This window comes from Ursus americanus, chromosome 9, assembly GCF_024610735.1.
Source record: "Ursus americanus isolate L20-20 chromosome 9, mUrsAme1.1.p, whole genome shotgun sequence".
In the NCBI taxonomy this organism is placed as follows: Eukaryota; Metazoa; Chordata; class Mammalia; order Carnivora; family Ursidae; genus Ursus; species Ursus americanus.
Genome location: NC_142135.1, coordinates 16,511,061 through 16,525,771, shown reverse-complemented (window position 1 = coordinate 16,525,771; position 14,711 = coordinate 16,511,061). Strand labels below are relative to the sequence as shown.

The 14,711-nt window shown below is 45.5% G+C and overlaps 2 protein-coding genes across 8 annotated transcripts in view; one reads left to right on the top strand and one right to left on the bottom strand.

Moving 5' to 3' along the window:
• Positions 1–1,582, bottom strand: part of ATAD2 (ATPase family AAA domain containing 2) — a 61,598-nt gene extending 60,016 nt beyond the window's left edge. The window contains exon 1 of the mRNA XM_045805692.2: positions 1,288–1,582. Within this exon, the coding sequence (XP_045661648.2) occupies positions 1,288–1,455 (168 nt within the window). The 5' untranslated portion in view covers positions 1,456–1,582. The remainder of the gene's footprint in view (positions 1–1,287) is intronic.
• Positions 1,583–10,056: 8,474 nt separating this feature from the next.
• The window catches only part of NTAQ1 (N-terminal glutamine amidase 1), a 73,801-nt gene continuing 69,146 nt past the window's right edge, over positions 10,057–14,711 (top strand). For 2 of the 7 annotated variants that reach the window (XR_006781046.2, XM_045805690.2), the window contains exon 1: positions 10,085–10,352. Coding sequence is in view for 6 of the 7 variants with exons in the window: in XM_045805690.2 (XP_045661646.2) it covers positions 10,264–10,352 (89 nt within the window). In the remaining variant the exon portion in view is untranslated. Of the gene's footprint in view, positions 10,353–14,711 lie in introns of all 7 variants that reach the window. The other 5 variants (XM_087864637.1, XM_087864638.1, XM_045805689.2 and 2 more) reach the window with 5 other exon arrangements.

Here is a 14,711-nt window from a genome sequence, read left to right as displayed (position 1 = left end):
GGCCTCCTCAGATCTCAATCTCAACATATCATTGAGAAACAGACCCTGAAAGTCAGGAAATTATTATTTCTTCAATTCAGAATCACAACTGCAGAGAAAAAACAGACTTTTTCACTCCCTTCAGTAGAGCAGCAACTAGTACAAGGTGCCTACGAAAGACACTGACAACAAATTTCATATAGCAATCACTCCCTTAACTATGTTTTGTCAACTCTCTCTCCCTTGGCCTCTCTTTCTGACTTCCCACTTCCTAATCCTCTCTCCGGTCCTATTTTTCTCAGCCCCAAGCCTACCCTCCCTCAAAGAGAACTAGACTACTTCCTGCTGCCTTAACTTTTCTAGTGTTGCTTCCTCAACGTCTCCAGCCTTTTGTTAACGCTGTCTCCTTCACCTCTGCCTCTTGGCAGCTGCGGTAGGGAGGTGGAGGGACTCTCCCCCTGGCCTTAACTCTACAATCAAAAATCCAATCAGTACTTCAGACCTAGAAAGAGAAGTAATTCTTTCAAGACTTTACTGCTCCGCCCCCTTGGAAACTTCCCCTATAGCCATTGTTTATAACTGCAGCATGATATAATAGAAAGGGAAAGGTTTTGGAGGCAGAGGGTCCGAGTTCCAATTTTAGATCTACCCCTCACTGGCTACTTTGAGTCCATATTTTTCGTCTGTAACATAGATATCATAACGATCCATTCTTATGGAGCTGTTAACGAGGTTTAAATGAAGAAGGTGTACATGAAATGTTGGTCTCCATCTCTCCACATTATGCAACCTGGTATTTTTTCACGGCGCTCTTATTACCGAACCTCTCTGTATCGCAAATGAAGGTCAGAAAACCTGAACTACAATCTTTCTATTCCCGTGGCCCCTAAAACATCTATCCTGCATCCAGTAGGGGGTCAGTAAACGTGTGCTGCACTGGAAAGATGCGAACCTAGGGCAGGAGCCTGGGCTATAGGTTAGGGAGGTGTGTGAGATGGGGGTGGGGCAGCCCGACAAACCAAGATTCCAGAGGGCTTCGGTTTCCTCTTGCGTGAAATGAGTTAGTAACGAACTGCATAGCCCTCTTCCAGACTGCCCGATCTCTTGCCCCGACCCACAGCCCTTGGGGCTCCGATCTTAGGAAGCCTTCCATTTTACTTGTCCTCGACAACACTCCTCTCAACCCCCCTCCCCCCCACCAACTGTCACCCGGACCGCGCCGCCCGGCCCCCAGGCCCCACCCGGCCAACCGGCCGCGGGCAATCCCGCAGGCCCGGCCCGAGGGGCCCGCCCTAGGCCGGTACTCACGCCCGTGGCGGCCACGGTGACGGCTGACTGCTCAGCGGCACGGGCCGAGCGGAGCCGCCTCCGGCCGATCTGCTCCAGGCTGAGGAACTCGTTGGACAGGTCCAGAGGGTCGGTGGCCGAGGAGGCGGAGTGGCTGTGCAGCTCCAGGCTGCTGCGGAGGACCACCATCTTCCCTGTCTCCTCGCCCAGCGTCCGCGGTGGGTGACGGGCCCGAGCCCGACCGGCAGCCGCTCAGGCTCTTCCGCGCTCCGAATTCTGGCGCCACTAGCTCCGCGCCAGCGGCCGTAGCGCGCGCACCCGGAATCCCTCCGCCGCCTGTCCCGCCCACGCCGCGTCCCTACCACAGCGAGCTCGAAACTTTCCGCTCTTCTGACGGGCGAAGGACTTCGGGTTGAAGTTAAGGAGGACCTGCACCGACAGTGACCAGGACCTGAGCGGACAGTGGCGGGAGAACGCTGATTTCTTTTTCTTATATAGTTCCGGCTCGCTGAACTCGGCGGAGGGACACGACGGGTAGCGGAGAGAGGTCCCGTTTGGAATTTTGGCGCGTGGCTGTCGGGGGTGGGGGGGGCAGGGAGGCTCCTGCCTGCTCTGATTGGCTGGCGGGGGCCTGGCGGCTCCTCCCAGCTCCGCCCGTCACCTGCCTTCAGCTTCCCGCCACGCAGGATTCAAATGCAAAATGCTGAGTCCTCGGCCGGAGCTGGATAAAGCACTTGGCTTTAGGCAGGGCTTGACTTTGATCCTTAAGAGCTTTTTACCGATAGCTTAACCAAAGCAATTTACCTATCAAAAACAACAACAACAACAACAACAACAACAACAACAACAACAGAAAGGGACCTAAAAGTGACCCTGCAGAGTACTATAGTTAAGGACGCAGGTTCTGTACCCATCGCTGCCGTATCCCTTGTATACGATTTTGAGCAAATTACTCACTTTCCCTGGTCTTAATTTCCTCATCTGTAAATTAACTAATAATAATAATAATCCGAATACCTACGGCTCAAAGATATTATACCTTAGAACCGTGTCTTCACATAGGAAGAGCTCAATAAATGTTTGCTACTATTAAAGAATTTCAGAAAATGGCTTCTCTAAGATACAGCAGTTAATTGACTATGAAATAGATAGCATGCTGAATGATCAGAATGTGAGAGGAGTTCTAGAGAAACCGAAATAAGCTTTATTGATTTGGATAACTACATTTCCTTAATCCGACATTTATTAAATATTTATTGAGCATCTATTATGTGCCAGGCAGTATTCTAAACACTGGGGATACAGCAGTGAATAACAAAAGTGCCCTTATAGAACTTTAATTCTGGTGGAAGGAAAAAAATAATTGAAATAAATGTTTATTATCGTAAGTGTTGAAGAGAAATATAAAGTACGGAAGGGGAGAGGGAAGCCTGCAATTTTAAGCAGGATGATTAGACAAGGTCTCTCAGGTAAGTGTAAGCAAAGACCTAAAGAAGTTAGGTATCCGGGAGAAGAAAGATTCATGCAGAGGAAAGGGGAGGACAGGGAGGCTAATGAGACCAAAAATGAAAGCGCCTCTATGAGTAGATCCTGCAGGGCTGTGGGCCTCAGCTGTAAGGTTTTCTGCTTTAAAAAAAAAAAATTAAATTCAAGTAATTAACATATAGTGTATTATTAGTTTCAGAGGTAGAGTTTAGTAATTCATTAGTTGCATATCACACCCAGTGCTCATTACAAGCGCCCTCCTTAATGCCCATCACCCAGTTATCCCATTCTCCCACCCATCTCCCCTCCAGGAACCCTCAGTTTGTTTCCTATGGTTAAGAGTCTCTGATGGTTAATCTCCCTCTCTGATTTCGTCTTATTTTATTTTTCTCTCCCTTCCCCTATGATCCTCTGTTTTGTTTCTTAAATTCCACATGAGTGAAATCGTATGATAATTGTCTTTCTCTGATTTACTTATTTTGCTTAGCATAATCCCCTCTAGTTCCATCCGGGCCATTGTAAATGGTTAAGATTTCATTCTTTTTGATGGCTGAATAATATTCCATTATTCATTTATACACACACACACGAACACTCACATCTGGGCTCTTTCCATATTTTGGCGATTGTGGACATTGCTGTTATAAACATTGGGGTGCAGTTGCCCCTTCGAATCACTATGTTTGTATCCTTTGGGTAAATACCTAGTAGTGCAATTGCTGGGTCGTAGGGTAGCTCTATATTTAACTTTTTGAAGAACCTCCATACTGTTTCCCAGAGTGGTATACCAGCTTGCATTCCCACCAACAGTGTAAGAGGGTTTCCCTTTTTCCTAGTCAACATCTATTGTTTCCTGACTTGTTAATTTCAGCCATTCTGGCTACTTTTTATTACAACTGAGGTGAAAAGACATCACAGGGTTTTGAATAGAGGAGTGACTTTTTCTGACTTCTTCAAAGAATCCCTCTGGCTGCTACATAGATTTTGTTAGATTGACCTCCACAGAAGTTATAGCAGTCGTTTTAGTTCTTTTAAAATAAGTAAAGACACAGAAATTTTAGAACACCAAGAGACAGAGACAGCCAAAGGGTTTTCTTTGTTCCTTTATTCTCTCTTTAACAATATTAAGAATAACCACACTGGCTGCAACGTTTGGTTGGTATAGTGGATTGAATTGTATATCCCGAAGGGATATGTCCAATTCCTAAACTCTGACACCTGTAGATGTGACCTTATTCGGAAACAGGGTCTTTGCAGGTGTAATTAAGGACTTTGAAATGAGATCATCCTGGATTTATGGTAGACCCTAAACACAATGACTGGTGTCCATATAAGAGAAAGGAGAGGGGTATTTGACACATAAAGAGATACAGAGAAGAAGGGAATGTGAAGGTGAAGGCAGAAATTGGAATGATGCATCTCTAAGCCAATGAATGCCAAGAGTTGCTGGCAACCTCCAGAAGCTAGGAGAGAGGTACAGAACAGACTCCCTCAGAGCTTCTGGAAGGAACCAACCCTATGGACACCTTGATTTCAGACTTCTGGCCTCCTGAGAATAAGTTCCTGGGTTTTCTTTCTTTTTTATTTTTAAAGTCACTTAGTTTGTAATAGTTTGTTGCAGTAGCCTTAGGAAACTCATGGGTTGGTGTGGAATTGGTCTTTGGCAGGTCTTTCTTTCCTTTTATTTTTACCTCATGTGTGACAGAAAAGAGTGCTGAGGTAAGAGCTAAGCATAATTCCATTACTTCATTTGAAATGAGGTTATAGGTGGGTCCCTTTCTGTTCTTTGGTAACAAGGTTAGAAAATAAACATCAACTTGGACAGGGATTTCTTTCAGGAATGTTGTAAATGTGACCTTACTTAAATAAAATAGCTAATCTCATTGATTTCTGTCAAAAGAAAAAAACCATTAATCACATGGAAATTGGGGGGGTCATAGTTGCCATTTGCTATTTTTTAACTACTTTGAATTTAAACAGACACCTCTCCTATTTGAGAGATTTTCTTTTTGACTAGGTTTGGGTTAGGCAGGGTTCTACCTACTTTGATGGAAATTCTACAGGGATGGACTTCATTTTCCTGTAAACCTGGTAATCAGGACTCAGGCATGTGACCTCAGCTCGGTCATTGCCTCTTGAAGGGGTGACCCAAAGATGCAGGGGCAGAGGTTATTCATGGAGGCAGCAGCAGATGGTACAGAGGCAGTGGCATTAATGGTGGCATTCTAGCCAGCTGATTCTTGGAATTTTGGAGAACTAGATCAGTGTGCCCTGGCTGTGCTTCTTTTCCTCCAAGCCCTGCCCAACTTCCCTCCTTCGTATCCTTCCAGTAAATTTGATTTCCTGTTTAAGTTATCCAGAGATGGTTTCAGTTGTTTGTAACCAAGAATTCCGCCTGGTATAGAGGCTTCAGGTCAGAGGGAAAATTTTACCAATGGTGTCCTAGAATGGACATTGACAAAAAGAATGCTGGGAGGCCATGTGAGACAGATACCCCTTTCAGGTCAGGATGGAGGGTTGGGAGAGAGGGTGTGTGGGCACAGGAAGTGAGCTGGGAAGAGATGCCATAATTTTGTGATGTGGTTTTCAGGCTTTCTCTCTTTATCAGCCTCCCTTTTAATTTCTCCGTTTTCCCATGTAAGGTATGGTACACAGCCCCGAGTCTAACACCACAGATATGCGCTGGCCCACAAAGAGGGCCCTTGAGACTACTGCCCCCCTCCCTCCTCACTCTCAGTAAGATGAGTAATAACATTATCACATTCCAACCCAGCCCAGCTCCTCACCTCTAAGGGCAAGGTGCCCCCCACCAGCTCCCATTGATTATTGTTATCTTAGCACTTTATATTGAAATTATCCCTTTAGGGCGCCTGGGTGGCTCAGTCTGTTGAGCCTCTGACTCTTGATTTCAGCTTGGGTCATGATGTCAGGGTCTTGGCATCAAGCCCCACACAGGGCTCCGTGCTCCCTCTGCCCTTCCCCCCTGCTCATATGCTCTCTCTCTCTCTCTCTCTCAAATAAATAAATAAATATTTTTTAAAAAAGAAGTTATCCCTTTAACACAGGAAAGTAATAATCAGATAAAGGCAAATTAAAATAATAATGGGAATGCTAGGTTTTTTGCCTATTTTTTGTTTTTTAATAATAACACTCAATGTGATACTGAGGTATAGGCCCATTTCTTAAAAGCAATATAGCCACATGTATCATGAGACCTGGTAAATATTTAAAACCATTGGCTCAGGAATTGCACTTCTAGGACTCCACCCTAACAAAATAATCAGCGGCATGGACCAAGATTTACATACAAAAATGTTAATTGCAGCTTTATTTATAATAGAAAACTAAATATACAAAAGTAGGGTATAAGTGAACTTTAGTCTGTCCATGCAGCTCTTTATATTAATGTTGATAAATTTGATTTTTTAAAGAATTTTTTTATTTAAAAAATTTGTCATTAGAAAGTAATACAGTTGACCCTTGAATAACATGGAGCTTAGGGGCGCTAATACCCCTGCTGTCAAAAATCTGCATATAGGAGAGTGGAACATTAATAATTGTCAAGTCTTCAGAGTCTACCTACGTGATTTCTTGTCCTTGCAACAACTTAAGTTCGGGAACAACAGAGACTATGCAAGACTCTATTTCAGAGGTAGCAAAACTGAGGCCCCAAATTTTTCCTTCACATGTCCAAAGACTGAAATCCAGACATTGGATTAAGAATTCCAAACCCTTGTGATTAAAAAGGCCAATGTTTGTTAAAAAAAAAATTCTGCATATAACTTTTGACTTCCCAAAAATATAACTACCAATAGCCTAGTATTGACCGGATGCCTTACTGATAACATTAACAGTCAATTAACACTTATTTTGTATATGTATTATATACCATATACCATATTCTTACAATAAAATGAGCTAGAGAAAAGAAAATGTTATTAAGAAAACCATTGGAGAAAATACATTTACGGTACTGTACCGTAAAAAATGCGTACAAGTGGACCCGCACAGTTCAAACCTGTGTTGTTCAAGGGTCAACTGTACATGTAAAAAAGTCAGGCAGTACAGAAACATAAAAATAAAGGTACAAGTTGCTCTGTGTGATTGCTATGAGGAAAAGGGAGTTTTCTCTTTCCACTGGGGTTGCCAGCCTGGAAAATATGAATATGGGGCTGCCAGCGGCCATCCTCCCCACAGCAGGAAGTGAAGTCACCTCGAGATGAAGCCAAGCACTGAGAAGCAGTTGAGAGCTGGGGAGAAAGAAGGCCTGGGGAAGTAGGTTCTGCTTCTGGTCTCTTGAGATCCTGGTTTCTGCAGCTCATCTTTTGACTCTGAGAGCCATTTCAGCATCCTTCCCATTAAACGAGCTAATAAACAGCCTTTCTGTCTTCTAACTGAATGAGTCATGACTTAATACCGGGCCAGCTGCTTTGTTGGAATCAAATTATAGTGCTTGTGCTATAATTCTATTCTAATGATCAATTAATTCTTCCAACAACATGAAATGAGGTCCATGTCGCATGAAATGGGCTTGGTAAACCACTAAAGGCCCCTAAATAATCACCTTTCTTCATGGTCACAAATCATCCTGGGAATAGGCATCAAGTTCACAGAGTATAGTGTCTGGAATACGTATTTTTCCTTTTTACGAAACTCAAGACAGTGAGTATTCACAGTTAGTCTTATGTCTTCTCCTCCAACATATTTTCCCCAAGATCCATAATAAAGGTTTTGGGGTCATAATCTACAGCACTTTCAGTATGCTGGGATATAACTCAGCTGAGTCTGAAGATTTTTAACCTGTTTAAGGCAAACTGGTGCTTTCTACCACTGCACTTATCTTGGCTTTGATTTCCTCTCACTGCTGTTTCCCTTATTCTTTACAGCCTGAGGATCATTTTCTTTGATAGACAAAAGAGAAAACACAATCAAAATAGACATTGGGTATTTGTTTCTTTCACTTATATAGTCCCTTACCACATATCATATGGTCCCAAGAGATGGGATTATCTTTTTTCTTCTAGCTCTTAACACTGAGCATTAAAAATACCTCCTCCTCCAATTAAAACAAACAAAAAAAAACCTTTTGTGGTTAAACCTCAGTGTATTATGTGCTGCCTACTTCTTGATCTCCCCTTTCATATCTGTGGCCCTTTTTAATACTTTCCTTTGTTCTGTGTCCTTTCTGTAAACCCCAACCCTTTAAGATTCTGATTTCACTGAGCTTGGGGTTCTTGTCGTGCACTCTTATTTCTTCCTCAACCAGAGCTTTGGAGTTTATAGGTCAGAATCTAAGCATTAGAACCTTATTCCTCTGAAACCATATCCCATTTTAGAGTCTCTACTATGAAATCACATGAATGTACAAATACGATCTGTTTTTTTTAGTTAAAAAATTCCTATTTATGAGAAAGTTTGAAGCATCAAGAAGCATAAAGAAAGTATGTTATAAAAGGCAGACTGCTGGCTCTCCTTTACCCCTTCTCCGTTGTTTGCCCAGTGACTTCAGACCACCTCCAGACTGGGTAAACCAGTGAACTTCTCTGTGATTGGGTAAGCAACCCACGCATTCTCCAACCAGGTGCAAACTCCTTTCAAATTTGTCCTTGAGTACTCGTCCTCAGCCTTAGGTACTATACAGAGTTTCCTTATATCTTTTGGTTACACTCTTAGAGGAGTTAATTCTTGGCATTCAACTTCCCTTAAGCAAGGTAGGGAAGGGGGCGGAGGGGAGCAATCACTAACCAGTGGCATGGGGATGCCTTAGGAGTCTGGGAGCCAGCTGGAATAGAAGGCTCTCAGAATGCCTAGGGGGGAATGGTGGGGTTGGGGGAGGAAGGGGAGGCTTGGTGAGGGAATGACTGCTCAGTGTGTGACCCTATGGGCCACAGATAAATGTGCACAGGCCATTGAAGGGTTTGCCAGAGAAGTATGGGCAGGTGGATGCCTGCAGGCCTCACAGAACTCTCCTTTATGGGTTAAGAGGGCTGCAGGAAGGTTATTGCCAAACTAAAGCTGTAAGGTTGCAGAGGAATTGGGTTTGAGCCTGTGGCTGGGGCAGACCCCACTGGATGTTCTCAAGACCATACTCCCAAATCTTGCACTGCCCCAGGAACTGCAGGAAGCTTCTTCCAGCACACTTTACTGAGAAAGCTTAACTTGGTGTCCACTTTGAAGGAGAAATGCTTAAAGGAATTCTGTTATTTATCATATAGCTTATATTGAAGTGTGTGTGCAGAGCCAAGAGGCAATACATTGATAACTGACACATAGACTTAATGCTCGAAGTCTTTAGGATTTTCCTAGAGGCTTTCGAACTTCTGACTGGAGATGGCCTATAAACCAACTAAAAATTTCAGTTTTTATCATGGGAAGTACCCTGATCAGTTACATATGTTCATTACAAATATAAGAATTCAGAAGGCTAATAAGGATAAAGTCAAAGTCCTTCATACCATTCATTCATCAGATAAACAGTTTTAATAATTTGGTTCCTTTCCTTCCAGATTGCTGGCAAATAACTATATGATTAACACAAAATGGATGCCATGCGGACTCTTCTTAAACTTTTAAAAAACTTACTCTATTAAGGAATCCCTATATCTTTCCGAGTCAACACACACAATTCCATTAAAGACACGTTACAACATGGTGAAATCTGGGGCTGCTATCCCTCTCTAAGACCGTTCGATGCAGACGTATTTGGAATTAACTCCCCCCTTTCCCTGGGTTCCTGCGGCCTCTAGGATAAAATTGCTAAAGCTTCATTTTTCACATACAAGATTCTCTCATTTCACTTGCACAAGTCGAGTCTTCCGCGTCCCGTCTAGTTAGTTCCTCCACAGCCAGCAAGCCCCAGTCAGCCCCGGCTTTGAAAAGGGTCTCAGACGCCTCCAGGCGGTTTACCAATTCCACGCCCTCCCCTGACTCCTTCAAGTCACCTGCGGACGACCTCGGTCCTCCCGACGCTAACCCCATCCTCGCTGTTACCGCCGGCCTGAGCATGCCCCGCTCCGCCCCAGCGGACCTGAGCTCCGGCAGCACCGCCCCGCCCTGGCTCCACCCACCTGCCCGGGCCCCTCCTACCCGGAATTACGCAATCCTACTCTCCCAGGATCCGCCCACTGGATGCACACGCGGCCCACCGCTCCCCCTCCCCCCGGGATCCGCCTACTTAGCCCTGGCTCCACCCTCCCGGAAGGTGCTCTGCGCTTCCCGCCCGGGCTCCGCCCACCGGAATCTGCAAAACCCGCGTAGCCCCTGGCTCCATCCACCCGGAACTTTCACCGCCCTCCCGGGCTTCGCGCGCCCGGAACCTGCGTCGCTTGCTCTGCCCAGACTCCGCCTACTCCGTCCCTGGCTCCACCACCCGGGAACTGCAGCAGCTGCCCCGGGCTCCGCCCCGAGGACCCGCGCGGCCCGCCAAGCGCCGGCTCCTCCCCCGAAGCCTGCCCGCGGGACTGGTCCAGTCGCTTCGCGTCAGGCTCGTGCCCGGGCCCAAGACAGCCCGCCATGGAGGGGGATGTCCCCGCCGCTGCAGCCGCCCTCTACCAACCGGCCAGCCCCCCGCGGGACGCCTGTGTCTACAACAGCTGCTACTGGTGAGGGGGCGCGGGTGCAGCCCCCGGCATCTCCCTCGCTCTCGGCGTCGCACCCCGGCCCCGCCTCTTCTTGGCCCCTCCCTGGGGGTAGCTCTGGGCCTCGACTGGCGGGTTTTCCCGCTTGGGGGATGAGGGAGCGGGAAAGGCAGCCCTGGTCTCCTGTGTGGAGCGTAGGCATTTGGAGAGGGGGGAGGGGCGGAATTCTCATGAATGGTAGGGTCGGTGGTGCATTACTAATGCCATCTCAGTGCTTGGGGGCCAGGAAGGGGAGTTGGAGGCGGAGGGTGGAGGGCAGAGAACCGTTGCAAATTACTTTGCTGAAGCCTTTGTGGTTTCATATTGATGTGAAGGTCATTTTGATTTTGGAAGAGAATGGAGGAACGGAGATTTTGCAATAACTTTCCCAAGGTCATCAGCTAATAGCGACCAGGAATCCAATTCAGGCCTTCTTGTACCAGAAACCACGATCTAAACCACCCTGTTGTCATTACCATACGCATTACATTTACATAGCACTTGCTGTATGCCAAACATTGTTTTCATTTGCTTACGTAAACTAATTCATTTGAGCCCTACAATTGCCCTGGGAGGTAGGTATTTCTGTTATCCCCGTTTTTAAAGATGAGAAAACTGAAGCACAGAGGGGTGCAACTAATTTGCCTAAGGTCACATATCTTGTGAATGAAGAAATGGGGATTTACCTGTAGAGTTTGGCTCTGGAGTCCACCCACTATACCCCTGTCCCAGTCACCTGTGTGGCTGAATCACCATTCCTACCTTGGTCTTTTTGACTCCCACACCTGAGTAATGACTTCTTCCCCAACTTCCAGTTGCAAAAGAAACCTCAGGCCCATCTAAAACTGCCTTTTCCTTCTTTAGCTGGTCATTGAACCAGTGTCACCAAGAATTTAACATTTGTTCAGCTCTGACTGCATGCCAGGGCCAGTGCCAAGTGTTTCCATCCATGGCTCTGAGATAGGTTCTATCGTTTACCTCATTTTACTAATGAAAAGATGGAGCCACAGAGAGGCTGCATCCAAGATCACACATCTAGCAAGAGGCAGTGCTGAAATTGGAGCTTCATGATTCTTAACGGCTGCATTTTTTTCTGCCTTACCTCTCACCTAAATCCAATTAGTTTTTGTCCTTACATCCATTCATTGTTTTTTTTATTCATTCGATAAAGATTTATTAGGCACTTGGACTGTGTGATACACAGTTGTAGGCACTTGGGATACAGCATAGAGTAGACAGATTCCCTCTTAAGATCTCTTGGTTCATGTGTTTTGGCTCAGGGAAAGCAGGCAAAACCAGGTAAACCATGTTTGGTGTTAAGTGCTAAGAGAAAATAAAGCAAGGTAAGGGGTGGTGACTCACTATTTCATAATGGATATTTAAGGAAGGCATTGTTGATAAAGTGGTATTTGAGCAGAAATCTGAAGAAAAAAAGAGTGGGAGCTTTGTGATATTGGAGGAAAATCATTCTAGGCAGGGGAACAGTGGTGCAAAGGCTCTGAGAAGGAAGCGTGCAGTCGTATTCCCAGAGCAAGGTGGCTGGCACAGCTAGAGTGGAGTCATCTGGTGGAAGAATGGTAGGGAATGGACATCTCTTCAATAGGTGGTCTCCTTTAAGTTCCTTGGCCATGGGCTGGGCCCTCCTCCTCCAGGCCTCTGTCCAGATCTCCCCTTTCCCTCAGGTCCTGAACCTTAGCTGGCTTCACACTGCTGAAAGCCGTTCTAAATTCAGGTGAGCCCTAGAATCACCTGGGAGCTTGTAAAGCATGCAGATCTTAGGGTCCCACTCCAGAGAGTCTGGATGTGTGAACAGTACAGTGGAGGAGTCTTAGGTTCATCCATTGATCCCATTTTCAGGAATACAGTCATAGACAGTAAAGTCTGTCTCCTGAGCATAGCAAGTCCTTTCAGATCTGGTCACCGTGTGTTTCTCCAATCTCATTTCGAACCTGCCTTCTCAGGGCTTCTCAGCCATGGCTTTATTGACATTTTGAGCATGCTAATGTTGTGGAGGGCTGTCCTGTGTATTGTAGCAGCATCCCTGGCCTCTCCTCACTAGATGCCTGTAGCATCCTCACCCACTTTGTGACAACCAAAAACATCACCAGATAGTGCCAAATGTGCCCTGGGGGGCAAAATCACGTCAGGTTGAGAACCAGTGTTCTACCCTGTCTTAAACTATCAGGTAGGTGCACTTTACTACGTTTGCTCCTGCCGGTTCTTACAGCGTGAAATAAATGCCTCCTCTCTGCTTCTTTTAACTTGTGTCAGATGTTAGTTATCTGTTCAGAGCCAGCTGAATGATAATAGTGGTAACCAGTATTTGTGTGGCACTAGGTGGTTTGCAGAGCACGTCTGATTCTATTGTAATTGTTTTGTATTCTTCGAACGTTGGTTGAGCACCTGCTGTATGTCGGGGATCCTTCCCTTCTTTATGCTTCTCTGACCTCAGCCCATCACCAGTAACCCTTGCAGAATCTTGACCTTAATGCTGCTTTGTTAGTCCTTCTGCTACAAAATAATCAACCAGGTTGGAACATTATTATTACAATCCCCTCCCCCCCATTTTTAAAGAGGTGCTAGGACTCACACCAAATCTGGGATTCTTCCTATCCCAACAGTAACTCCCAGCATTTCCAAGTATAGGCCCCCCACCCCTTTTTGTAGGCTCCATGCCCAGTGTGGAGCCCAACATAGGGCTTGAACTCACAACCTTGAGATCAAGACCGGAGCTGAGATCAAGAGTTGGATGCTTAACTAAGTCACCCAGGTACCCCAAAGCCCCCTTTTTTAAAAATCAAATGTTTCTCGAGATCTTCCTACATGATATTAAGTGTACTCTTGAAAAAAATTGATAAAAAAGGACTACAGATTCAGTAATTCTTTTTTTTTTTTTTTTTTTTTAAGATTTTATTTATTTATTTGACAGAGATACAGCCAGTGAGTGAGGGAACACAGGCAGGGGGAGTGGGAGAGGAAGAAGCAGGCTCCCAGCGGAGGAGCCCGATGTGGGACTCGATCCCGGAACGCCGGGATCACGCCCTGAGCCGAAGGCAGACGCTTGACTGCGCTACCCAGGCGCCCCTACGGATTCAGTAATTCTTATGTTTAATTTTTTTTCTCTTTGTAACATTCACACATATTTGAAAAATAATAGACAAAGTTTGTCCAGCCACATGTATTCAGCTTGCCAACAGTACTTATGGTACACACGGATTCTCAAACTCTTTGTGTTAAGTCTATGCCCATCCTTGGGACTGGGGAAGGGGGGAGCAAACAAGGAGAAACCAGTGACCTATACCTCCTTCATCTTCCTGTGTCCCTCAAAGTTAATGACTCTCTTCTATGCATCTTTTATAACCTTCTATGATGCTTGCTTATTTATGGATCTGTATGTCTCCTCTCACTGTCTGTGAGCTCTAATTTATCATTACATCCTCCAGGCACTTAGCATAGTGCTTGTACATCACAGTCTCTTGAAGATGTCTGTGATCAACTCCAGAATGTCTACAGGCTGGACAGACAAATGTCTTCTGAAAACTTGGTCTTAGAACATCCAGATTTTGGGGCGCCTGGGTGGTTCAGTCGGTTAAGCATCTGCCTTTGGCTCAGGTCATGATCCCAGGGTCCTGGGATCGAACACATCCTGCTCCTTCCTCAGCAGGGAGCCTCCTTCTCCCTCTCCCTCTCCCTGCCGCCCCCCCTGCTTGTGCTTGCTCTCTCGCTTTCTGTCAAATAAATAAATAACATCTTTTATTTTATTTATTTTTTTTATAATGATTTTTTATTATGTTAGTCACCATACAGTACATCCCCGGTTTTCGATGTAAGGCTCGATGATTCATTAGTTGTGTATAACACCCAGTGCACCATGCAATATGTGCCCTCCTTACTACCCATCACCGGTCTATCCCATTCCCCCACCCCCCTCCCCTCTGTAGCCCTCAGTTTGTTTCTCATAGTCCATAGTCTCTCATGTTTCATTCCCCCTTCTGATTACCCCCCCTTTCTTTATCCCTTTCTTCCCCTACTGATCATTCTAGTTCTTATGTTCCATAGATGAGAGAAATCATATGATAGTTGTCTTTCTCTGCTTGACTTATTTCACTAAGCATTATCTCCTCCAGTGCCGTCCATGTTGTAGCAAATGTTGAGAACTCATTCTTTCTGATAGCTGAGTAATATTCCATTGTATATATGGACCACAACTTCTTAATCCAGTCATCTGTTGCAGGGCATCTCGGCTCCTTCCACGATTTAGCTATTGTGGACATTGCTGCTATGAACATTGGGGTGCATATGGCCCTTCTCTTCACTACGTCTGTATCTTTGGGGTAAACACCC